Below are 26681 nucleotides of genomic sequence, written 5' to 3'. Positions count from 1 at the left end.
TTGAGGTTTCAAGACCGGAAGAAGACAACTTGACGGACGACTTTTGAGGGGACACACTTAACATCCCTGAACTATGCAGTTCGCAAAGGTTCAAGGGTAAATCTTGTGCGTAGTGTATCATACCACAATACAGTAAAAATGAGGAGAGGAAGAGGGAGGCAGGGAAGGATGGGAAGGGAGGGGGAGGAAAGGATGGGAAAGAAGGGGGAGGGAAGGATGGGGAGAGGAAGGAGGAAGTAAGATCTCAACACTCACAAGACCGAGAGCCAGGCAGAGCAAGGACACGGGACAGAAGAACCGCGCATGAGGAGCAGAGGGCACTGCTAACACTGCCTCTCCCCGAAGTGGATTCATAAACATCCCAGCCCCCATTTGTTGTGACATCTATGCAAAGAAGAGCCAACACGTGTCAGCCGCACTCCAGAAACACACGGGCTAACCAGGTGACCCTCTACAGTCCAAGCTATGGGCAAGACACTGCAACCACAAAAGACCAGAGAAGAGGGCGGTGCTGGGTGCTCTGTAGGGTGGAGAGGGGCAGCCTCCAGTGGGGCTGTCACTCAAGTGGGTGAGATGGATTCGAGTCTGTGCAGCCGGCCCCACACTCATGCAAACATTAAGAAAGCCAGGGAAAGGGAAAGGAAGCAGAGGGAATCCTTCCGCCTTGGCAAGGATGACCTGGTTGCTGGGTCATAGGCCCATAACATGCTAAAGCCAAAATACAAGGCACTAGAACATTCCCCAGTGCTGAGGGGCCCACTCTAGCTTCTAAAGTCTGCAACACATTAAAGAAGTCTTCTTGAGTGTGTTCTGGAAAGCGGGCTTCTGTCGCTGCTCCACATCCCGTCCCTTTACCACAGCCGTCAACGTGCTGCATTAGCCAGACCCAGAGTGTGACTCACAGCCCAGGCTGAGAGAGCTGGGATGCCCACACGGGGCTGGCAGCTAAAGGTGAGAGTCACGTTGCTATGTACAGTAAGAGTTAGGGACAAGCTCAGTGGCTGGGTGGGCAGAGTCAACTTGCCAGAAAAGACCACAGAGCTAGGCCCTGAATGATCACAGCTGGAGAGAGCAGAAAGACAGTAGGCCGGTGGGAGGGAAGGTTTGCTCGTGTGAAGCCCAGCACTGGTACAGGAAGCAGTAGGAGTGGACAGAGCAGCCTTGTCCGTGACTGCCACGAAGTGCCACCATGTGTTAGGCAAAGGTGGACGTTAGGGTCCAGAGTGGAGATTCTTGGTCATTATTCCAGGGACTTGTGACTGAGCACACGGTTGGCACCCGTGCTGGTAAGGGTAGATAGATGTCCTGTGTGCACCTCCACAGTGGGCATGCTGATATGCACAGTAGGCATGCTGACACACAGAAGGCATGCTGACACGCACAGTAGGCATGCTCACTGACACACAAGGCCCCAGAAATGTATAGAGATGCGAGGAGGTCATTGCCAGAAGTCAGCTGCAGGGGATTGCTACTCACTGTTGGGGGCTTGTCTTAGTCAGGGTTTCTATTCCTGCACAAACATCATGACCAAGAAGCAAGTTGGGGAGGAAAGGGTTTATTGAGCTCACACTTCCACATTGCTGTTCATCACCAAAGGAAGTCAGGAGTGGAACTCAAGCAGGTCAGGAAGCAGGAGCTGATGCAGAGGCCATGGAGGGATGTTCCTTACTGGCTTGCTCCCCCTGGCTTGCTCAGCCTGCTCTCTTATAGAACCCAAGAGCACCAGCCCAAAGGTGGTACCATCCACAGGGGGCCCTCCCCACTTGATCACTAATTGAGAAAATGCCCCACAGCTGGATCTCATGGAGGCACTTCCCCAACTGAAGCTCCTTTCTCTGTGATAACTCCAGCCTGTGTCAAGTTGACACACAAAACCAGCCAGTACGGGGCTCTTGGGGTGCAGAGCGGTAGGAGGAGACTTACTTCAGAGCCTTCTGGAACAGTAATACTCACTGAACAGCCATCCCCACCCAGTCAGGCGGAGCAGAATGGAGCTGTCTCCATATAGCTCCTCCCATGTCACCCCATGTTGTGTTGTGGCAGAGTCTCTGTCTAAACCTTGTGACGTAACTGAGGATAGCTCAAACTTCTGCTCTCCCTGCCTTCGCCTCTCGGTGCAGAGGAGGGCAACCTCAGACAGTTTCCGAGGTGCTGGAGATTAAACCCAGGACATTGGACTTGCTAAGCAATCATTCCGCTAACCGAGTTACGCCCCCAGGCCATGTGTCTCCTGACTGTATCATTCTGCCACCACTCCTGGCCTTGTCAGGGCTCTGGGAAGACTCTGCTCACGGCTCATCTTTCGCCAGTTTCTGGTGATTTCAGCCACACGAGACACTCCATGGCTGTGAAGACCTTTGTCTTCACACGCCTCTGCCTGTGACCCAACATCCCTTCAGTAGGTTTCTTGTCATGCTCCACAGGAGGCCTGGCCTATTCCAGAGCACACTTCATCTCAAAGAATCACACCTACTTGGACTCTAGTTTCAGACATGGCCGCCCTAAGGTCCTGCAGTTTAGATGTCAGTGTACGGAATGGGTGGCTCCTCCTCCTTCACCACCAGCCCACCCACCCCACCCCCACCACACACATACCTTAAGACAATGTGTAACCATTAAAGGGAACCTTTTTCCCTGCTCCTCCCACAAGCCTGGATGGAGTTACAGTGATGGGGCACGGCGCTTTAGTAATCACAAAGAATAAACACGGCTGAGCCAGCAGACATACACAGATGGGTTTCCGTGTCTGATAGGTGGGGGCAGCAGTGCAGTCTGACCAGTAGTCTCCACTCTGAGGTCCACTCTGAGTGGGACGACTGGAGAGCAGATGGTGGGAGTTATCCGGGCCAGGCCTTACTTAGCTGTGAGTATCCAGGGCCCCAGGGAGCAGCCCAGCTGGTGTGCGTGGGCCAGACTCGAGTGGAAGCCTCAGCGCATGCCAGGAGTTCAGCCAGCGAGTGGGGTTGGCCAGGACTTGTGTTACATTTAACATGGTGGAGGCTGGGCCAATCCCCACCCCACATACACACCTGCTGAGGGAGCCCCGGGGAGGAAGCACATCAATGGGAAGCTGACAGTATTATCCCAGCTAGACTGCGAGCCTTCACTCTGGAGCCCAAGAGTACGGTACCCCAGCAGGCTGGCTACCCCAGTCTACTCCTGTGGGCTCATTCCGCATACATGCAGGAGAAAGAGTCAAGGGGGAGGGTCCCAGCTCCAGCCTGTCAAGGACTTGCTGGCTTGAGAAACCCTCTCTGGGTATCAGTAACCTGATGGTTCATACCCATGGGTATAGCAGACGCATTCCAGGAAGAGCTGCTGAAACCTAGGCACACTAACCTATCCCTTCCCTCTCTCTCCCTTGAGCAGCAGTGGTTTACCAGTCAGTCCTGGCCCCTCCCTCATCTGTCTCAGTTAGCATTACTACTGCCATGATGAAACACCAAGACCAAAAACAACTCGGGGAGGAAAGGGTTGATTTCACTCACAGTTCCAAATCACAGTTCATTAATAAAAGTAGCTAAGGCAGCAACACGGTGCAGGGCAGGAACACAGTGCAGGGCAGGAACACAGTGCAGGGCAGGAACACGGTGCAGGGCAGGAACCTGGAGCAGGAGCTGATGCAGTGGCCATGGAGGGGTGCTGCTGACTGGCTTGCTTCTCATGGCTTGCACAGCCTGCTTTCTCATAGAGCCAGGACCACCATCCCAGGGATGGCCACACCCACACTGGGCTGGGCAATCTCCCCTCAATCACAGACCTAAAACCTGCCCTACAGGCTTGCCTGCAGCCTGATCTTAGGGAGGCATTTTCTCACTTGAGGCTCCTCCTCTCTGAGGATGCTAGCTCCTGTCAAGCTGACATAAAACTAGCCAGGATATCACCTTGAATAAGAACATCGCCACAGAGTGGTGTATGGGTTAAGCGACATGCTGCAGGTTTACTGGGCTGTCTTAAGACAGTGCCTCTTGACTCCTTGGTGCCACTCCATCTCTGATCCAGCCCTTTAGTTCTCCTTGGCTAAGAGGGAAGGGCAGGAGTAATGTTAAGGAAGCTGACCACTGGAAAAGCCAGTGACGGCCGTGCCAGTGGGCAGAGGCGTGGGCGCAGCCTCTTCCAGCATGGCTCTGGGAGAGGAGAGCAGGCCGCGGGCGTGGCTGAGCACGAGAGAGCATGCAGCACGCTCCCCGCTCCCAAGCCTGCAGTGAGCCACTGCTGGCGCTCCCTGGCTCTTCCTCCTTGGGTCCTAGGAAGGTGGCCGATGCTGGAGGGTCCCGATCCTAAGGAGGGCAGGGTGAGGACGAGACTGAATCTGAGAGGAGGAAATTGGACTTCCTGCTCAAGGCCACAGGAGTCCCGGGAGGACGCCGAGCGGAGGAGGAACACACTGGAAGTGGAATTCTAGAAAGACACATCTGGCTCCTTCACAGGCTGCCGGGCGGTGAAAGAGACATCTTGGGGGAAGGGAGCAGATGGCCAGAGGAACGCTGTGCCAGGTCAGGGGAAGGCTGGTAACATAAGCACACAGAGGGTGAAGCCTGTGGGGGCGGGGGGAGGGGCGCGGGGGGGCGGGGCCGGGCTGGGCTCACCCAGCTTCCCCCCCAGGGGCTGCAGTCCCTCAGCCTTGCCGGAGACCCCTCCTGAGATTTCTAAACGCTCCCCGAAGTTGCCAACAACTCCCTCTCCCACATGAACCTTCCAGAATATTCCTTACCCCTGCCAAAAAAAGAAAAAGAAAAAGAGGGACGAGGCCCTGAGGATGGGCGATGCGGGGTAAACGGCTCGCACGGAGCCTTTCCCCAGTCCTAGCTTCTGATTCTTACCTTCCATATGGCCAAGTCTGTGGTTCCCAAACTGCCCTGGGTACCACGGGATCAAATCCTGCCCAAAGCCTGGGACAGAGAAGAGGCCAAGGCCGATCCCTGGGGCCAAACTGCTGTCCAAGGCAACGAGATTCTGGTCTGTTCTCTCACAAGCCCTCCTGATGGGAAGGGGCCAGGCAGGACACGTTTAAATGACAAGACAACTTCCGCCTCTCTGTACTCAAGTGGATTCTTCCTCCTACTGTAAACTCTGTTCAATTTTTTTTTTCTTTTTGGGGAGGTGCATGTGTGTGTTTTGAGATAAGGTCTCAACAGGTAGCTCAGACTGTCCTAGAACTCACTATGTAGATCAGGTTGGCCTTGAACTCACCCATCTCTCTCTACCTCCCCCGAGTGCTGAGATGAAAGGCAAGGGTGGAGGTCTTTTCAGACTTTAAAAGACCTTTCCCCACAAATGTCTGGTGCAAAAGGAAAAACAAAGAATAGCGTTCTGGGAGCTCCTAGCTTTCTCTGCCTGGGGTGGGGAGCAGCTGTGGATGTGGGTTACACCCAACCGAGCCTTTCTAGGCAGCAAAAGCACGGGGTTGTAGTATAAGGTTCAGGCTGCCTCAAAGATACTATTATTGTCTGTATGGACAGGGGAGTCCAGCGAAGGACACACAGGCCATTTGAGTTCTGGCCAGGGCCACTGTCTGAGCTACTAACTTGAGGAGGTCACCTCCCCAGTGCTCCCCTTCCTCCCATTACAAACTTCACAACCACACAAATGTCACCAACGTCCCAGTCATCATGGTGCCGAGTAAACACCAGCTCTGCAGGCTGCTGCCTTGGGCTTCCACAGGGCACCAGCATGGCACATTGGCTACCTCTGCACCGCTGCCATGTGTGTGGCCGTACGTCCTTTCCCACATGCGTCCCCACCGCACAGGTCCTGCCCCATATGCATCCCTACCGCACAGCTGTTTAGGGTCCTCACCAGCACCGCACCGCACGCTGCCCCACAGCTCCACCCCCCCACCCTCCCCACCCCGCAGGTAGCTTCTGCAGAGCGGCCATGCAAGCCTCTGGAACATCACTCTTGTCACAAGGATCAGTTCACACGCCTGTCCTCCTGTCAACGCCTGGGTCTCAGAATCAAAAGTCCCAAAGTTCACCACCGTGGCCAAAACACAACTGGACACTTCTAACCACACTTCCCATTCGCCTATGCTGGCGGTTCAGCCACGTGACGGAGTCCTGATTGGTGGAACTTGAACAGGAGTGAGATCCACACCCCCACCCCACGCACAACCAGTGCCTGTTGTACTGGGAAACCCTTGGATTTCCCTACATTTTCCTGAGTAACTCCCAACTGGGAGATGGGTCTGCAGATGACTGCCTGGAGCTGAACCCTCTGCTGACTTATTTTCTGGGACATGAACAGAAAATGAATGTTTATGTTAAGTCCCTGAAAGTTTGTTAGAGAGCAATTGGATTATCCCAATACAAGGAGTCTAACCAAGGTCCCCCAAACCAAATTAAAAGTGGGATGTAGAAAATCCTCCTGGAAATGTTCTGGAACCACATAAGTCAGGCAGCGAAGCGCCTGTACTGAACCTCCCTCCGCACTAGGAGAGCCATCCTTCCCCAAGCCCCTGCCCGCCCTGCCTCCAGATGTGAATGAGCCACATCTGGATAAGCCTGTCCCAAGTTCACTGAGACACAAAGCTGAGCTGGAGGGGGAGCCAGCCACCTCCGTCCTCCTCAGCCAGACACCACACTCCCGACATTTCAGACCACTTCTCCGAGGCAGAACACATCTTCCCTGGGCAGCCTCTAGAGGCGCCCAGTGTTCCCCTCACAGAGCCCAAATCCCCCAGATGCAACTCCCTCCTTATCACCACCATCAACCAGTCATCTTGCCCAAAGAGCACAGTTGAACAGAAAAAAGAAACAACAATAAAAAGAATGGAGGAAGGAGCTTGGACTGGTCCTTCAGGGACCTGGTCACCATTCAAGGTGCGATCGTGAGAGTGGGTATGGACGTCAGCCTGGAGCCTGGGAACTGCAGCATCACCCTGCACACCGCCACACCTTAACCTGTATCTGAAGAACGCCCTGAGTGGTTCCACGTGAGAACACGAGGAGCCCCACATTGTTCAGCCCTCAAGGATTCCACCAGATCTTTAACAAGTGACCCCCTAGCAGCCTGTAGACAAAGTCGAGAACTTCCCAGAGGAGTGGACACTGAGGTGGAAGAGGGTGCGGCCTCTCTCTGAACACCCAGCACCCCTACACAGGGCTCTCTAGAAGTCACTGACAAGGATTTCCCAGCCGATGCTGTTACAGTAAATGGAAAAAAATAAAAGCTACCAAGCTATTACTTCTCCTGAAGCTCTGATTGTGGGGACAATCAGAGAAAACAAATGGCTGATGGGAGGAGAGGCTACAGGAGCCTGAGAGCTCAGATCCACTGTTAGAGATCTGGGAAAGGGGGTTGGAGGGGAGAGAACAGTGGGGGCAGGGGTGAAGGCTCTGAGGTAGTGGTGGGCTCCATGTCTGAGCAATGGCTTTGTGGTGTGTGTGTGTGTGTGTGTGTGTGTGTGTGTGTGGACTACGCGTGCGCAGGAGCTGAGGCCTGTAAAGGAAACAGGATCAGTTAGAAATAGCACATGAAGTGATCACTTGGGGTCAGGGCAGGACTTTAGAGTTCATTCTGAAAAGACAGCAGGTCTCTCAGGATGGTTATATGCAGGGCCATGGTATGACATGACCTTTCTCACTCTGAGAAGGAGCAGTGTGGTTGGCAGAGCACCTGACATAAAGAGACGAAAGAGGTGTCTCAGCTGCCCGGGTAGGCACAGAGCGGTCAGAGCTGCGCCTTTTTCTGAGGGTGGTCTGAGAGGAAGAGCCAGCTTTGTGTTGGGCCTTTGGGTGTGCCTGGGTCTGCATGGTCCCCAACTGGCCCTGAATGTCTTGCCATTCCTCGGGGGCTCCTATGAGCTGGCTGGTCTGCTGGCTTCGAAGCTGTGCTGACCCTGCACTTGATGATTTCTTCTGTGCATACTAAGGCTGATCTCTGGCCCACGGGAATCTCCTGTCATTTTCCTCTGGAATCTACTTGCAGTCTGTCCACACTGGAGGTGGGGGAAAATGGAACTCAGATGGGAAGAGAGAAATCCTGGAGAGAAATTAAAAGCTGGGTGGGGTGGCCCAGGGAAGCCTTATAAAACAGCCCACGCAGGGAGCTGTGCCTGCCCGCCCTCCCAGCTGGGCCCAGCTCAGAGTCTTTCCTGTAGGGAAAAGTCCTTCTGCCAGGGAACTGGGAAATGCCACAGGAAAAATGTCCCTGAACATCTGGGTGCCTTCCAGCCTACCCTGCAGGCTAACTAGAGGTCACCTCTCCAGTAGCCTCCCTGCCTTCTGGTTGACCCAGAGGCAGGGGTGTCTCTCCACTGAGAGTGAGGGACAGAAGGAAGAGGGAGTACACGGGGAGATCATCAGTGGGACAGTGACATCTCTGGCACCTGTCAGTAGGCCTGACTGGGATCCAGACTCTGGTAGCCACAACAGTAGGGGGCCCCCAAACCCTTCCCAGGGCCCCCAAACAGGCCTGCTTCTGCTCTTCTGTTCCCCAAGAGCCTCTGAGCCTGGCCTCCTCCTCTCAGGGTTTTGATCTTTAGCTCCTCCCCTGGTCCCACTTGCTGGTCTATCTCCTCTGCAGAACCTCCCAGCCCTGTTCTCCACCCAAGGCAGGAGGAAGGCAATCTAATATTCAATCTACAGATAACTTCTCAATAGCATGGCAAAGTGTTACACGTGTTAGCTCTAGGCAAGAGGCCCACTGAGGCCTGGCATATTTTACAGGGTTGAAACAGGATTCTGCAGCAGGGTCTCACCACTGTGCAGCCCTGGAAGGGATTGGAAAGTTGCCATCAAAAAAGCTGACTGTGGTACGGGGATGTTTCTTGAATGCTGGGGAGACTTGGGAAGAAGGCTGTGGAGGAGAAACAAGAGGCTCCTCTGGGTGAGAGATGGTGCAGGGGCTGAGAGGAAGGGGAGGAGGAAGGGCTGGGAGAGGGGAGGATATGGGTGAAGGTTTAGGCAGCAGCTGGGTTAGGAGCATGGGACCATAGATGCACACATGCAACTTACAAGTATGACTGCACAGCGTCCACTTGGACACGCCTTCCGCCTCCAGGCCCGTCTACAGCCCAGCTGTCTCCACTCCGGCCTGATCCAGACGCAGTGATCTGCCCCTAGCTAGTCCTCTGCAAATACCCTTGGGTGTGCACCCTGCCCCACCCTCCAGGTGATGACAGCAGCTGGGCCTAGAGAAAGGCCCACTCACTGACAGGGGTGGGGGGGGGGGACCCTGAAAACCTGCGGGGTCCAGCTGGACCCTGCAAGAGCTACTCTGTTTCCTGGGCAAATGCCTACTCTTGATTTTTTTTTTTTAATTAAATTAGCATCAGGACAAGCATGACCCTAGAGAGGCAGGTATGCCGGGAAGATGTTAGTCAGTGGAATAGGTAGGCGACCCCATCAGACCAGCATAGGGAGAAGTAGGAGAGGCCACTGTTAGCTCGTTGCATTCATAAGGGCCCAGACACAGCATGGCTCGGAGATGGCAGGAAGCAGCCCTTCTCCCCTGGGAGAGAAAGAAGGGCCCTCTGAAGGCATCAGTCCTTTCCCAGCATGCACTAAGAACCGATGATGCAGTAGATGGCACCTATAGATCTGAGTCGTCCTGCACAAGTCTCTTAGAACTGTGGCCTCTACCAAACCCTCTGCTTTGGTTGCAACTGCACTGAACAGCCCTGATGGAGAAAGGGGTGGGCACAGCCAACAGGCCCTGGGCATGCGCCCAAGGGCCTTCTCCACCCTTCCACTAGGGAGTCCTCCTCCTATGACTCCACGTTGAGAAGTGAGACTCTAGGGAACCCAAGACAAAAGAAGCCTGTCTCTCTCGCGGGGGAGGGCGGCAGGCTGGCCTTCACAGAGGTGCCCTTAGGAGACATGGTGGGAAGAATGGCCAGCTTGTCGCACACAGAGCCACCTCTGCAGGCATCTCCCCACCAGCCCAGACACCGGCCACATGCTTCCTGTTTGAGTTCTCCTTTTTTTTTTCAATTTTATTTTGCAAATCTGAACGTCATCCACTTAGGCGGCCCCGCCCCCCTCAATGCCAGGACACCCTCATCCTCCTGCCTTACTGCAAGGCTGAACTGGCCACTCTGTTCCGCGGGCAACAGATGAAGGCTCCCTAACAAGCCAGAGGCCCAAGCCCTGGCCTCCTTGAAAGCTGTCCCCTAGCCTACCTGGGAACATTCGCTCGCTCATCGGGGCTCCAGAGATGCCCAATACCCTGTTGTAGTTGGAAACTCTTTCCCAAGTCCAGGTGGGCAGGCACTTGCAGTCTCCAGAGAGTCTACACCCGCAGTCCTATAAGAGCAACGCTCCCTGCCGCTCCAGGCTCCGTGAGGAGGGTCTTCTGTGCTTTGTCCCTTTGAATATTTCACAACCACCGAGGCAGGCTCTGCAAAGACCGCCAGTGCAGATACAACTGTGCAGAGTTCGAGAGGTGAAGTAATGGCCTAGAGTCGACCTGCAGTGAAGAGGTGGGGCCAATGCCCACACCCACGTGGATTTAACCCTGGCTGAGCGTCTGTCTGTCCCCCGTCTCAGGACATCAGGAATCCTACAAGCCCTTGGAGAGCTAGAGGTCATCCAGCGGGAGCTGAATCCATTTCCCCTGCTCCGGCTGTAATGGAAGCAGCTGAGTTCTTCAGTAACTCCCGCCACAGCCCCACCTGAACAAGCACCGCTCAGGTCCAGGGATGCAGAGTGCCTCTGTAGGCTGGCTGTGCAGAGCAGAGTTGATGCAGTTCACATCTCCCCACAGCGAGCCGACTCTCCCCCTAGAGGCCTACAACTCAGGTTGTCACCCCTTATCCTAGCTGCCGCCTATGTATAGTTCCAGCAGAGTCAAAAGCAAAACTAATTTTTGCCCTGTCAGGAGCTGGTAAGAAGAGGATGTCAAAACCTCTGGGCCTCCATAGGGAGCACCTGCATGGACGGGATACTCCGGCACGCAGGCCCATGTGGGTAGCCCACATTGGGCATCCTCACCAAGGTAACTGGGTCCTACCTGGACCTTCCACTGGCTGATGCTCCCACTTAAACCAGGGCTGTCAGCCTGTCTCTTTCTCTGAGGTCCTCAGGAGGTACCAGAACGGATATGAAATTACCTCTGGCAGGAAAAGAATGAACTGATCACACTCAAACACACACACACACACACAGACCCACACAGACCCACACACAGACACACACAGACATACACTCACACACACACAGATCTACACACAGACATACACACAGACACACACAGACACACACAAACACACACACTCACACACACAGACACATACACACAGAGACACACACACAGACACACACACACAGACACACTCACACACTCATACACACACACACTCACCTGACCACCAAAGAGCCTCCTTCCCTTCATCCTCCAGCCTGGAGTGGCGAACTACCTCCCTAGGCACTTCTTCACCAGCTTCCCTCCAAAGGGGTGCGCAGGTGCTCAGTGAAGACAACGTGAATTTACTAGGTCAAGCCTTTGAGCCTGGGACCAAGGAGGGAGGTGCATGGGGCGGCAACTGCATTCCAAGGCCTCCCAGAGCATGACACCCAAACACACCCCAGCATGACACCTTATACCAGCTAAACAAGGCGTGCGGCTCAAGCGGGCACAGGTGGTGTGCGCTGACTCACGCAGACTCGGTCCCTGGTGGAGCTTGGGTCTGTTGTTCAGTAAGAGGGAGGAGGCACCAGAGCCCAAGGAGAGAGTGCTTGGGAAGGCCTTTCTAGAAGCCTCCGAGAGTTCTGTTTGTGGCACAGTCAGGGAGGTGGGCACCCAACCCCCACTAGCAGCCTTCTCAGCACCATGATGAGGCATCAAAATTTCCTGCCCTCCTCACCAAAATTAGAAAGATTCCAGCTGAAGTGAACCAGAAGCTTTGGGGGGGGAGGGTTAGGCAGAGGGGCCGGGGCACCACAAGTCTTACTGGCTTGTGGGTGCCATGATTTGGGGAAAGTTGTGTTTGTTTTCTTTCTCTCTTTTTCCATTTTTTAAAACATGTATGAGCACATATTATTCATGTGTGTAGATACAAATACGTGTGGATGTGGACACATGTGGACACCTGAGGTTGATTCGGATGGTCATACCTGACAGCTTTTCCGTTTCATTCAATGAGGCGGGGTCTGTCGAGCGAGATTAGCTGATAGCGCTAGTCTCGCCAGCCAGCTGGCTCCGGCAATTCCGTCCCTGCTTTCCAAAGCTGGAATTACAGAGAGCAGCCACGCTAGCTGGCTTTTATGTGGGTTTCCAGGTATCGAACCCTGGTCTTCATGCTTGCAAAGCAAACTCTTTGACCACTGGGCCACCTCTCCCCAGGCGCCTGGTGCTATGATTTTTGGACGACACCATAATTAGACTTGGGGTCTGATTTGCTCATTTATCAAATAAGAGGATGGTGACAAATCAGAAGGTGGCCCATCAGCTTCACCTCAAAGGTCATTTGCTAAATGATTGGGAGTGACATCATGAAGATACCGGGTTTTATTCCTTTAGAGACTCTGAGATGCATATAAACTCATGATCGATTAACAATTTTTGTCATAGACTTGGTAAGGGACAATGTGTGGTTAATGAATGCTATCTGTTGTGGGCACATTAGGACAAGGTAACTTGAATGTCAGATACTAATCACCTTTTGTTGTCTCTAAAGGCCCCTAACTATAAAACACAATCCTACCCATTCCACAGTGAACAGCTTTTTAAATTTTCATTTTAAGGATATTAACAGCAGTTTTATGCAAAGCCTACACCTTTCATAGTGTGACAGTCATATTCTCAGCGCCTCTGCTCTTGGAGTGTAGGCAGCACCCCTTCACACTGCGTCCTCACTCACAAGATGTCCTCTAGAAGTTTAGACCCAATGAACAGTCTGTGCTGATATGAGAAGACAAAAGACAACATAATTTCTGTTATGATTTTCCTGTCTAAGTCAGAACTTCCTGAGCGTGGGTTAATAAGTCCGGCCTGATCCTGTGGAAGAGCTAAGGAACGACAAAGGCAGAACCGGCTTCGGATTTCCTAGCGCACACAGGAGGGGGACATGCAACTGTACCTGACATCTGCTAGGTCTTGCACCCTAGAAGGGTGTCTGGATCCAATGTGGCACAGCTCCTGAAGAGGCACTCACGGGTTTCTATGGAGGAACTCACTGGTTGTTTCTATGGAGGAACTCACTGGCGCAGGGGCCCGGCGACTCCAGCTGCTTCAGAGCATTGGAAAAGCCTAGCTAGAACACTGTCCTGAGAGCAGGACTCTGAACTCCGTTCTCAAGCCTCAGTCAACATCTGGGTCTTGTTTCCCTTTTCTCACAGATGTGTGAGAACCCGCTCCAAAACGGTCCCCTCCTGCCCCAGCCTTTGTGTGTGTTCTAAGTCAGGATGGTTCTGAGACCCTCTGGATCTGAGAAACTCCAGCTGTAGAAGGGCGTTCCTAAATGCACAGGGCTCAGAACCTGCATAGGAACCGGAAAGCCTCGTGTACCTGGCATGGGAGAGAGGGGGACTCAGCTCCCCGCCTCTCCAAAGACCTCCAACTACAAGGTAACTCAAAAGTGGGAAGTTAGCAGCAAGGTTTCCCACCCTGAGCTGACCTCCTGGACAGTTTCGCCCAGGGCCTCTCCTCCCATCCCTCCACAGCCACCCCCCTGCCCTGGCATGCCCTCCCTCAGGAGAGCCAGCTCCCAGTGGGAAGGGGAACTACCAGAGACCAATGGAAGCCTCTAGGGCTTCCTGGGAATCCTTCCACGTGCTGTCATCCACAAGGGTAAGGAAAAACTATGGACCAATAACTGCTTCAAAAAACAAAAACAAACCAAAAAACAAAACCCAGTGTTCTCCTAACAGCGTGGCGGGGAGGAAGTGGGTTGGTAATGAAACTGTGGAGATGAAAAGTGTTTGTTTCTCTAAGGGAAATCCTCACCCTGCCATCTGGCCCTCCAGCCAAAGAGCAGACCACACATTATCTGACCAGAGCGAAGTCTGCACTGAGGGGCACAGGATGGAGCCTGCATCTCCCATTGGGGTGGGGAGCCCCCCACCCCTGGCTACTTCCTCCTAGAGTTAACTCTCTGAACTCAGAAGCTTCTGCCTCTGCCTCTCAGAACCTTGCACTCTCTTTTCTAATGGCTTTCTTTACGTAGAATCTGTCATTTTGTCCTTTCTATTATCCTAGGAGACAGGTCTTTATAGTGACTTCACTTTTGGATAAGAAAATGGGGTGGGGGGCACAGGGAGGTTAAAGAACTCATCAGAGGGTCTATCGTCGGTCGGTAAGGCTCGCCGGAGCTTGGATTTCAGAGCCCAGCCATCTCAGTCCTAAATGCTGCTCCTCCTAACCACTGTGCCCCTGCCCGGCTCAGCACCACTTCATCAGGTCCCGAACACTGCTGCCAACGGGCTTCCTCATCCAATGCTTGGCACGTGGGTTTTAAGTAATATCTGAACACAAGATTCCAGTTTGACAAGATAATTTGGATAGGTCCCTGGGGTTAGTTATAATGAGATCTAACTAGTTACATTCCACAGGAATGATCTAGAGTGAAGGTCCAGGAAAAAATGAGGTAATATAAGCTAAATTATTATTTTCACTTTCTTTCTCTTATAAGATGCATTCTTGATACAGTTTTACCAAGCCTGTTGTTTTCCGTTACTGTAACAACTGCAAGAGACATTTTTTATTTTAGAATTCCCACTTTCCTACCTCTCCCCAGATTTCTCTTTAATTACTATTCTGTTTCTCACAGATGAGCTTGAAGTTCCCCATTTGACTAAGTCTTTCAATGTCCCTAGTACCTATCCAGACGTAACAGTATCCAATCTGGAGTACATCCTTCTAGAACTTTTAAAATTAGTTATATATCAGTGGGTGAGACCCTTTAGCAGGCACCAGGCCAAGCCTGACAACCTGGACTAGAACCCCAGAATCCCTAGGAGACAAGGAGAAAACTGAGTTCCATGTATTGTCCTCTGACCTACACACACACACACACACACACACACACACACACACACATACACACACATACACATGCACATACACATGCACTGCTACCTCTCATGTAGACTTAGTGTTCTACTATATTGACCAACCAATATAGCAGAATCATCCAGACCCAGGTTCAGTTATAGACCTTGTCTCAAAATAAACAAGATGAAGAGGCACAGAGGAAGACAATGTCAGCCTCTGGCCTGCACATACATGTACATTAATACACATGCATACCCACATACATATGCACATATACACACATACATATACACATACATACACACATATACACATACCTATATATATATACACATACATATACATACACGCATACAGACATTCATACACAAATATAAACACACACAACACTTTCCACGAATAGAAAAATGAACAGCTTTTTGCCTACAAAGCAAAGGTCTTGGAATAAAAACAGCTACAGTTCTGGAGCTTGCAGTGCAGAAACGGCTCAGTGGGTGACAGTGCTTGCCATACAAGCAGCGAGGACCTGAGTCTGGATCCAAGAAGTCATGTAAAAGGTTGAGTACAGCTGCCCAAGCTGCAAGCCCAGAGCTTGGGGCAGGGTGCGGATGGGGAGCAGAGATGAGCCGCCACCCCAGCTCCAGGCTCAGAGAAAGACTCTCACAGAATAATGTGGAAAGCGATAGCACAGGGTGGCTCACACCCAAGGCCTTCCTGTAGCCTCTGCACACTTGAACATACGTGTGTGCATCTGCATACCTCACATACACACAGCGCCTTCACAGATGCACACTCATATACACATTACAGAAAGAAACTCTTCTAATTCTAAAAATGCAAGGATCCATGAGTCTCCATAAATAATATTATAACACACACACACACACACAGAACACATCATTACAGGGCTAAATATTAATGGTTCAGGGATTATAGCTTTGTTCAGCCGTCATTAATTAGGCTATTCAAGAGCTGGGAACTGAGTGTGGCTGCCCAGTGTGCGTGCATGGAAAGTGCAGGAGAGATGAATAAGGAAGAGAGAAAAGCTCTCCCACCCAGCTGAAGCACTTAGAGCAAATAAGGAGCCTCCAGGCTCTCGGCTGCCTTCCAAGTGGTACGGGGAAGATTAAGGGCCTTTCCTGGCTCTGACCAAATATTGACCCAGTTGCATTCGCTGCCAGGGGTCCCTCTCAGGGGCCAACAGCACATGAGCCAATGTTTGCAGAGAAATTACTGCAGCCCCGTGGCTGGCAGGCCAGGTTGTGAAACAGTCACCAATGGAGCCAGGGCCCGGGAGCCTCCCTGTCCTGCTTCGGTGGGGCTAGGTCATGGGGGAGGTATGGGAGATGGAAGGTAGACTACAGGGGCGTGTGTGTCCTCTTGCCTGCCTCCTGCTTAACCTAAGGGGATCTCCAAGCAGACCCTTTATAACCAAGCAAACTTGGGCATGAGGCCATAGCCTGATCAGTTCCCTGTGGGGAGGCCCCTCTTCTGCTCATGGAATGGCGAGTTATAAGCTATTTATGGAAGAAGCAAGGCCCTGCCTCTCCACCTTGACATCTAAAATGCTCGTGAAGCTGTCTCTGGAATCTGACTTGGCTTTTGGAGGGGCTCCGGGACAGTTGTTCCAAGGTGATTGATGGTTGGTGCTCAGTAGATTGGTTCCAGACACAGAACCAAGCCATTAAGGTTACCTGCTAAGTCATCTTGTCGGGCCAGTGACCCCAGTGACCGAGAAAGCCATAGCCGTGAGTGGGTGCCACAAAGATGAAAAGGGACACCTTAGGGACACCTTAGGGACTCACCTTACTCAAGCAGCTGCTGCTGCACTGCACTTTGGGATAATGGCAAAGAAAAGAATTTGAACACATGCAGAATGGAAGGGGAAAATCAGTGTCTTCTTTAAGAAACAAAAACAGGGTTTCAAGTAGCCCAGGCTACCCTCTATGTAGCTGAGGATAGCCTTGAACTCCTTATCCTCCCACCTCTACCCCACAAGTGCTGGAATCATAAATATGTGTTACCATGCCCGGCTTAAAAGTACCTTTGGGGCCAGAGAGATGGCTCACCGGGTAAAGGTGCTTGCTGTCAAGCCCGACGACTTGAGTTCGATCCCTGGGAAACCATGTAGTGGACAGAGAAAACGTAACTCTCGCAAAATGTCCTCTATCACATGCCTCACCACAAATAAACAAATATCTTTGATCTGAAAGTAACTGAGCCTGTAGGTGTGGAACTTGTATGCACAGCGACAGAGGACAACCCACTCGGACAAGCCTGGCCACAAGCGGAGTTGTTCCAGCACACCGCAGCTGCTCTGTGCTGTGTCCCTTCCAACGGTGACAGGAGAGAGTGAGTCCTCGGGCAGGGGTGGGGGTGGGGAGAAGCATTCCTTTCTTGTGTGATTCTATAACTTGGGAGGGGGTGGGTCCTGAATAGAAATTCTGATTTGGGAGTTTCCCCAGGCTTCTAGACTCCTTCCGGCTGATCAATGCGTCCTTTCAGGGTCCAGACTCTGCCCAAGTGCGTTATCATTTCCTGTCCCCACACACTGTACCCATTGATGGGGTGCAGGCAAAGCCCACCAATTTATCCTGGAAAGACCTAGGGAGCCCGGGCAGGGCTGAGAGGGGAAGAGGCAGCAGGCAGGAGCCAGGAGTGCTCCTGTGCCCACACGTAGTGACAAATTCAACCCCATGCTGCTGACCCAGAAGGAGCCATAATCTGTGAAACGGGTTTTTAAAAAGGTTTGTCTCATAGTAAGATCAAAGCAGGTACTGATGCACAAGCTCCCAGGCCTGCATCTCCCTCTCCAAGATGGCTCACTGCTAAGGGGCTGAAGGAGGGAACGGCTGCTGGTTGTGAGGGCTAGGAACGGCCATCTCTTCTTTGTGCTTTTAGGCTCTAAATCACACTCACATTATGTGGAAGAATCTCCGCTCTCTCGGCTTTCCCTTCCAGAAAGAAGAAGAGTGCTGCCTGTTCACAACAGTCCAGGTCTTGTTTCTGGTGCACCAGGGTGCTGGGGCTCATGTCTACACTCCACAACCCTCTACCTCTGGGCGTTCTGACTGGGCCAAAGAAGGTATCTGACCAAAGTCTTCCCAGGGATTTACCAACTTGGAAGAGAGAGATAATGTGTCTACGATGTTGGGGGCCACAGATATATAAAAGTCAAGAGCTACGACAGCTCATTTCCTCAGTGTGTGAATTAACAAGGGCCAAGGACAGTCCTGGGGAGAAGCAGACTAGACAGGGACAGCTGATCCTAGCGTGGGCTTTCCGGAAGCCCCACCGCCCCAGTGTGGGTCTCACCATCTGGTCAACTGCATGAACTTCTCAAATATTATTGCCTAAGCCCAGTGTGAGCATAAAATACTCAATTGTCACCAAAAGACCCTGAAACGAATCTGCCAGCATCAAAGGAGTGCGTTTAATGGTCCAGCGTGGCTCCATACTACACCGTCTTGCTGAAGAGACATGTCTACGTGAGTTAGGGACACACATTTACCATCCACATGTACGAACTGGGTGGCAGGCTCCTTGTTTGGGCAGACAGGCAGACCGCCTGGTATGCCCAGCATGTAGTTCCATAAATTGCTTATTTAGGTTTGGTCTTCTCTCTGTGTTTGTTTTCTTTACCAGCAATGATGTGGTGGCTTGTGTCTCATCATGGATGTTTATAGATATGTCTGCTCCGGCATACGGCACCCACAACTGCCTTCTTGCCTCCACCCCAAGGCTAAGGGAGGATGACAGAGCAGGCTGTCAAGGGCCATGGTAGAAAGCCACAAAGCCTCCAGGTTCTGCACGCAGCAGGCGAGACAGGAACAAGCCCGGCTGCTCTGTAGGGATCTGTCCCTCTGTGCCACTGGCCCTCAGCTCTGTCCAGGGCCTCCCAGTGGGATGTGGACATGAACGAGGAGCCCATCGGAATCTCAAGCCAACAGCTGGCTCTCGGTAACTCACCTGCAGGTCAAAGAACTTGCTGTACCTCCGGTAGATAGTCTGCGAGGTGGAGTCGGACCAGGTCACGTTGATAATGTACACCTGTGGGAGAAGAGGAAGGAGCAGGTGAGTGGGTGAGCAGGCTGGGCTCCAGGCACTGTTTAATATTACTATAGGAGTGTCACAGCCAAGGCCATTTCTCCCTCATTTGTCACGAGGACCTGGCTCACTGTCAGGAAACACGTGGACTCTACAATGAGTGTCAACACACACACACACACACACCTGAAGAAGCATTCACTGAAACAATAAGGAAGATTTAAAACAAAAGGGGTTAAATGTCATTTGTGGATAATAAACATAAAATGTTATTACATTTTATTTTAAACAGCTGCTTTCTCCTCATACTTCAGAGTGAATGAGATTCTATGAAGGCTCTCCTCCCAAATTGTAGGTCCACAAGCCCTCATGCTTTAAAATTCCACGTGGGCAGACCTGGGCAGACCAGAGATCTGTTGCTCAACTCAGCCTCCCGACAACCAGGCGCACTGCCCTTCAGAGAGCATGCGCACAGGGAGTTGTAACACCAACCTAGGATGCCGGCAGATCTGGCATAAGAAGCAACTTCACAGGAGAGATGGAGTGCATGCGTGGCAGATCTACAAACTTTTCCTTGGGTGTCTTACAAGGCAAACGCACCAAGTCTAGGCTGTCCCCTGCTAAACTGCATAGAGCTGCAGCTCAGGCCACCATGGAAGGCCACCCTAGTTGAGGAGGTTTCTGGGGAAGTAGAGAAAGCTCCTTGTCCACACAATGTATCTTGTTCCAGTTCTAGCCCTCTGCAAGAAGTCCAAACTACTGAAGACTTCACACACATACCCATAGCCATGGGGCTATCCTGCTGACCTCCCCTGGCACAGATGGGACACAAAGGAGGTGACCTCCAGGGAGACAGAGGTCTCCCCAGCAATGGTTCCCATATCCTGGGAGTCCAACAGAATTACTCTGGCGCTATAGGAATTCAGGTTCCAAGGCTGCCAGTGAATAATTCTGACACCATAGGTCTGTGGAATTCTTACAGTGAAAACCTCATAGTCAGAGAAGCCAGGGCCTGGGCTACATGGAGGCCCAAAGAGACTCCTTCAGGCACTGTGGAAAGACAGATGCAACTCCCCAGCTGGAGAGAGCAGGGCTAGCACACAAACGTGAGGAGGAGGCCTGTTGCTTGAAGGATCACTGTTCCCCTTTCCCTTCTATGCTAAGTCACACAGGCAGTGTGGCGGGTCTAAGGAGAATGCTCCTGTAGGCTCAAATGCTTGAATGCTCTGGTCCCCAGTTGGTGGAACTGTTTGGGAAGGAGTAGGTGGTGTGACCTTGTTGGAGGAGGTGTGTCACACACACACACACACACACACACCATTCCCAGTGTCTCACTTTCTGCCTTGTGGTTGTAGACCAAGACATGATCTCTCAGCAGCTGCTCTGACCACTATATGTCTTTGCTTCACCATTATAGACCCTAACTCTTTGAAACTGTATGACCAATTAAAGGTTTTCTTTTACAAGGTGCCTTGGTCGCCGTGGCTTATCACAGCAACAGAAAATTAACTAAGACAGTTAACTTCAGGAATACCCTGAAAGACAACCAAGGAGAGGGCCCTAAATCCAGGAAATTAGGGGGGATATTATCAATGATTATTAATCATTATCATTTATTAGTGAATAGAGGTCGTGATAAGGAAAAACATTATGTTAAAGGCCAGCCCTGACCACATGAGCTCAGAATAAACTACTGGCTTTATTGTACTATGAGTTGAATATATAGCTTAGTGGTAACACATCTGCCCAGCATGTTTAAGCCCGTGGACTCTAGTCTCAGCAGTGAAAATAATAATCCTTTAAAAGACAGGCATGGTGGTAGGCACCTATAATTCCAGTATTTGGAAGGTTGAGACAGAATCAAGAGTTCAAGGTCGCCCTCAACTATAAAGTGAGTTCAAGAGAAGCCTCAGCTCCCTGAGACCCTGTGTGAGAAAACAGTGAACGTAAATAAATCTATAGACAGGCACACAGGCAGATAGATGTGCATTGCGAGTGCCTTAGCAGACATTTATCTCATACAATAAATCACAATGTCATTTAGATAGTTAAATGGTAGCGCAAGTTTAGATAACTAGGTTACTATAAGCAGGTATGGTATAAAGTATTTAAATGTACCAGCTCGTTTAATCTTTTCAATGATTATCCCTGTTGTTATTCTGTCTAAGCTCCACCCCACACTTACCTGGCAATAGCCAGGTATGCCCCGCCCCATAGACCTGGCCCACTATAAAAGGGGCTACTTGCCCCTCCTCTCTTTCTCTCTCTCCCCCACCCCCTGCTCTCTCTCATCCTACTCTTCCTATGTGCCCCTTGGACTCTCCTCCCCTCCCCCCTCTCTCCACATGGTCATGGCCGGCCTCCACTACTCTCTCTCTCTCTCTCTCTCTCTCTCTCTCTCTCTCTCTCTTTCTGTGTGTGTGTTTGTGTGTGTGTGTGTCTGTCTGTCTCTCTCTCTGTCTCTGTCTCTGTCTCTGTCTCTCTCTCTCTCTCTCTCTCTCTGCCTTTCTCTTCTTCCACTATACCACTAACTCCCAACCTTTACCCTGAATAAACTCTATTCTATACCATGCCTGTGTGCGTGTGGTCCCTCAGGAGAAGAGGTACTTGGACATGGGCCCGCCTGGGCATCCCCTTCCCCTTCCCCCACACTGCCGTGCCACATTTCTCTGAAGCCCCCCCCTTCTCTCTTTTTAAGTCCCCTTCATTGGTGCATTGGCCTTTCAATCCCCATATGGTGCAGGAGGAAGGAGAGGCGCAGAGACACTAAGTCAAGTCACACAGCTAATAAACTACACAGTAGAAGACATGAGCCAAACCTGAGTCTTTCCCTGTGGCTTAGTTTTCTGCCACTGCCTGAGGTAGGATACATTATAAACACTAAAAGCAGATTTGGTTCTGGAGGCTGGAAAGCCCACCTGGTGGGTGCTGGCAGCTGTGGAGAGCCGCCCTGGGCTCAAGAGAGAAGGGTGAGTTCAAGGGACAGACCACAACAAGGACATCAATCCATTCAGGAAGGCTGTGCACTGTCTGAAGGTCCTCCCCCTCCTATTGTTACAATGGTATCTAAATTTTAATTTTAGAGAGAATACTTTCTCTCAGCAGCCACAGTCTTAGTTCTCTATATGTACATTTAGGTCTGTGGATATTTAAAACAAATGACTTGCTAGGAACTAAGCATCTTTTAAATTAAAACATTCAGATAACAGGGAGGTCTGGATACATCTGGGCAGGGAAGGGCCTAGGGCTGTGGCTCCCAACTTGTGGGTCCAACAACCCTTTCACAGGGGATTCCTAAGACCATTGGAAGACACAGATATATACATTAAGATTCATTGAGGAAGACTGAGGAAGAGTCAAAGCCACACTGAGCCCACCAACAGCCAGAGACAGAACTTGGGGATCAAATAGAGACCGGGGTTCAGACAGACAGCAAAAGCCGGCCACCCCTCAGACACAGCAGCTCCCTGCTACCCTGGAAGAGATGCTGGGTCTTAACCACCCTGCCACACCCACCCCTCTTCCACATGGATGTCTCCTTGCTGCAGGTTGCTCCTCAGGGAGCAGATGTGTACCTGCACCAGGTGCTGCCTGGTGTCCCCAGGCAGCCAAGCCCACTAGGAGAGAGAAAGAACAGGGTGAATTTGCCTGCAGGTCATTAAACCTGACCGTTCTCCTGGGCCGGTGAAGCGGGGGCGAGGAAGGAACTGGGGCTTAACACCCATGCTCCGTCCTATGTGGTAATTACGGGCTTCCCTTTCACCTCCCAGGGAGAATAAATCACAGGCTCCCAGCCTGGCTGCTGGAAAGGCAGGCAGTCCTGGTAGTCAGGAGACTCTGGAAGTCTGCTGGCTGGGAGATACAGGGAAGCCGGCTAGTTGTGACAGGGCACATGGTAAGAGATCGCTTTTTTGGCAGGGGTGGAATCTGGGGCTCAAGGCAGTGTCTTGTCAAGTGGTGGATGGCCAAGTGAGGAGAGAATTCTGAAGCCAGCCCAGCCGGATCTCACTCACAGCACCCCCTTCACTGGCTGTGAGACCTCTCGCGCTCCCATCCCCAGCTTTCTCCAAACTTCTGGGGCATGCCATAGGTCCCGTAGCCTTGGAAGCAGACAGTTCCTCCTGGAGATAAGACCAGAGATCTGAAGATGGATTCCAGACTCTATCGTGACAGGACGCTTGCTCTGCTTGCTTCCCAACCTTAGACAGCCTTGATTATCACTCCAGATGAGCGATGGGCACACAGAATTCCAGCCTCGCCCCAGCACACTCCTACCCCTCACCCCAACACCAGAGCGCCTCACAGACCCTCTGGCTCGCCCTGCTTTAGAGATAGAGTGTGGAGAAAGAACAGGTGTCTGAGGTGGAGAGGGCAGAGGTCACTGGAGAAAGCCAGCTCTGTTTACCCCTAGAGATAAACCCCCTCTGGTTTCAGGAGCTGCCAGATAACATTACCCAGCAGCTGGGCTTCAATTAAACACCCTGATTCCAAACACGGCTACTTGGGCTCATGTTTCCTGTGTGGAGTTTCCCTTTCTTCGGGATTCTAAAAATGTACGGATTCCATTTCGAGGTCTCTATAGTCACTTCAGGCAGATGGTAGGCAACGTGGAGACCTCCTTAGAGACCAGTAGCCACGCCCAGCTTCCTGTGAGCTAGCCGGACTATCATGTTTCTCAGGAGCTCACATCTAAAGGGTGAGATCTCTCAACAGGGACACCACATATGGACAATCAACACAGCACCTCATCAGGCAACCTCCCGTTCCGAGGTCATGCTATCTGCTGAATACACACGGCCTGACCATATCTGAGCTCTCTGACCTAGTCTGCCCGGTGGGTTCTGCTGCCCTCTAGGAACCAAGCTCTTCTGAACTTGAATGTGGGTCAGTAAACTTGCATGACCTGGATGTAAATCACTTGCAGCTCAGCTCCAGAGAACCAAGAAAGAAGCCCAGTCTCTGGAGGAGCGTCCAGGAGGGGATCTGGGACGGCCCCATGAGTGATTTGCAAAGATGAGGCCCAGTCATGCCTAGAAGGCCTCAGACTGGCTTGGGTTTCGTCAGAAATACTAATAATGCCTGCTGCTGCTTTTGCCACAGAAAGTAGGACAAGAGGAGAGGCGCTGGAACTGTGGAGGCAACTGTACACCCCTATGTGGTATACACGGTGGCTGCAGTTTACTGAGGAAGGCTTTATTTTCCCTGGCCCCTCGCCCCGCAGACCTGGCCCCAGGCCAAATGGAAATTCCACTGCAATGCTCCCCAACCTGCTCACACAAGGCTCTGGCATCAGGTGGCAAGGGCCAGGGCCGTCACACAGAGCTGGGCAAGTTGTGTTCACTACCTGATGGTTGCCCAGTCAAGGGGACAAGAGAAAATCTAATCCACATCCACTAACTGTTGCAGAGAAGGAGCCCTCAAGATTGCCACCATCTGACCAGGGTTCCATCGGCCCCATGGGTCTGTCCATGTCCGGGAGTGCTCACAGCTTGTGATCCGCCATCAGCGGGCTATTACATCCACCCTTGTTTGTTAATTGCTGGCACAGCACCACCCAAGAGCTTGGCACATGTTGCATCAGTCTGTTTAACATGGGTGTTAACACCATCCCCTCCCTGGTCTTCCCATTAGCAGGAGCTGTCTTACCTCTCCTGGCCTTCGGTGTCCTAAGTCCTGAGATAGCAACTGTTCATTCAATACAAACCCTACCAGGGTTTGTAGCAACAAGGTGTGGCTAGAGACATACTGGAGGGAGTTCTCCAGCCCCAGAAACTCTTACTGGGCAAGAGAGAGAATACAAATCCTTCTGATTCAGTACAAGGGTCTTTGCCAATTCTAAACCTTGCCAGTAATGGCCTACGTCACTTGGCTCAATTTTCTTTGGGGGGGGGCTGGATGGGTTGAGAATAGAGGTCTATTAATGCATATGGCTTCAAACTCACAATAGCCAAAGATGACCTTGAACTTCTGATCCTCTTGCCTTTACTGCCTACTTGCTAAGACCACAAGCATGCCTCACTATATACTCGGTTCATATGATGCTGGAGATCAAACTCAGGGCTTTGTGCACACTCCATAATAAATACACTATCAAGTGAGCCATCCTCCTGGCTAACATTTTTAGCTTAACCTGAAAACATTCAGTACCCTCAGAGGCGGCTCTGGTAAAATCCCAATGCCTCCTCTAGCTGGGTGTCTGTAGGTGATGGTGAAGATTTGGGGAAGAGCCACCACTTAAAAGGTGATTTAGAGGGAGTCCTCTATTCCAACATGCACATCTACAGGGTGACCACAGGGTGAGTGACCAACCTATAGCCTCTTTCCAGCCCTTAGACCCTGGTCCATCAGGTATCACAGCGATTCCTGCAGAAAGGCTGGAGAGCCAGAGCCATGTCCACATACTAGTACAAAGCCCATGAGTACCACCCATTTCTGGGAAAAAGAGAACTTTTTATCCATTCATATTACTTTGGCAGGTCTGGGAATTAACCCCAGAGCCTTGTGCCTGCTAGACAATTTCCACCACTGGGCTACATCTCCAGTCCTGAAAAAAAAAATACTCATAAAATCCTATGTATTTACTTTAAATTTTTCTCACACAAGTATATTTATTATATTTTGAACACAATCCCTCCTCCATGTCTCCATATCCTTCTGTTAGTCCTCCTAGGCAGTTTTCCTTCTACTTTCAAGTCACATGCACACAAGAAAGAGAGAGAAAGAAAGAGGGGGAATTTTATATATAAATATAATGATCTTATGTTCTGGGAAAGAAGAGGAGCAAAACATGACTTCACCCCAGGGGACCAGGAACCGTGCCTACTGCTGAGAGGGTGCCACACTGTGAGGCCAAAGGCCTTTCTCACATTCTTTGTTCACCATGTTTTCAGGAAAGGAAATGCACAGAGAAGCTAGGTGCTCCCAGGATCCACAAATACTGAGGAACCTAAAAAGAAGGATGCACCATCAAAGCGCCGTCCTTCAGTTCTCCAGAGCTGGAGAGACTGAAGACATCACTAGGCAAACCTTGCTCTTATCTGAGCAAACAAACGGACTCCCTGGGACTAAGGAGAACAGCAGCCACTCCTGCTTGCTGAGTACTCACTGAGTTCCAGACATGGCTAGAGCCTTCGTTCTGATTATCCCTCTTTCTGACATTCTCCAAAGTCAGTGCTAACACCTCCAGCTCCCAAAGAAGAGGAGGGAGTCGCAGGTGTGACCTGAGCTTAGAGTTAAGTAAGCCAAGCCCTCTAGACGAGCACTTTCTCTTTCTCAGGTTTAACTGTGTTTAAATCAATTGGTTGGTTGGTTGGTTGGTTGATTGGTTGGTTGGTTGGTTGGTTGGTGTAAGGCACTGGGTATAGCTATGCACACGCCAAAGCTTGCACACAGTGGTGCAAGTGCGCAGGGCAGAGGACACCTGAGCCAGTCAGTCCTCTCCCTCCAGCCTGTGGGATCCCAGGTTGGACCAATGCCATCAGACCTGGAAGCAAACCCCTTCCCCTACTGAGCCTTCTTGCCAGCTCCCCCGCCCCTTTTTATTATTGTTCAATTACTACCATTTTAATTTTTTATTGTGTATATCCATTTATACATGGTATTACATTTCATAAGGACATCTGCAAATCCATATGTATCCTAAATTGTGTATATACCCCTGTATCCTGTATCCTTCCTTCTTCACCCCTCCACCTCGATCG

The 26681-nt window shown here is 51.4% G+C and overlaps 1 protein-coding gene across 6 annotated transcripts in view; it reads right to left on the bottom strand.

Annotated features, from left to right (window-relative positions):
- Positions 1 to 26681, bottom strand: part of Sh3pxd2a (SH3 and PX domains 2A) — a 207992-nt gene that overhangs the window by 145931 nt on the left and 35380 nt on the right. For 5 of the 6 annotated variants that reach the window (XM_052184220.1, XM_052184210.1, XM_052184178.1 and 2 more), the window contains exon 2: positions 18904 to 18984. In XM_052184220.1, the coding sequence (XP_052040180.1) occupies positions 18904 to 18984 (81 nt within the window). Of the gene's footprint in view, positions 1 to 4823; positions 4976 to 18903; positions 18985 to 26681 lie in introns of those variants that run through there. The other variant, XM_052184181.1, reaches the window with a different exon arrangement.

Source organism: Apodemus sylvaticus, chromosome 1 (assembly GCF_947179515.1).
Source record: "Apodemus sylvaticus chromosome 1, mApoSyl1.1, whole genome shotgun sequence".
Classification (NCBI taxonomy): domain Eukaryota; kingdom Metazoa; phylum Chordata; class Mammalia; order Rodentia; family Muridae; genus Apodemus; species Apodemus sylvaticus.
This window is presented reverse-complemented; position numbering and strand designations above follow the sequence as displayed.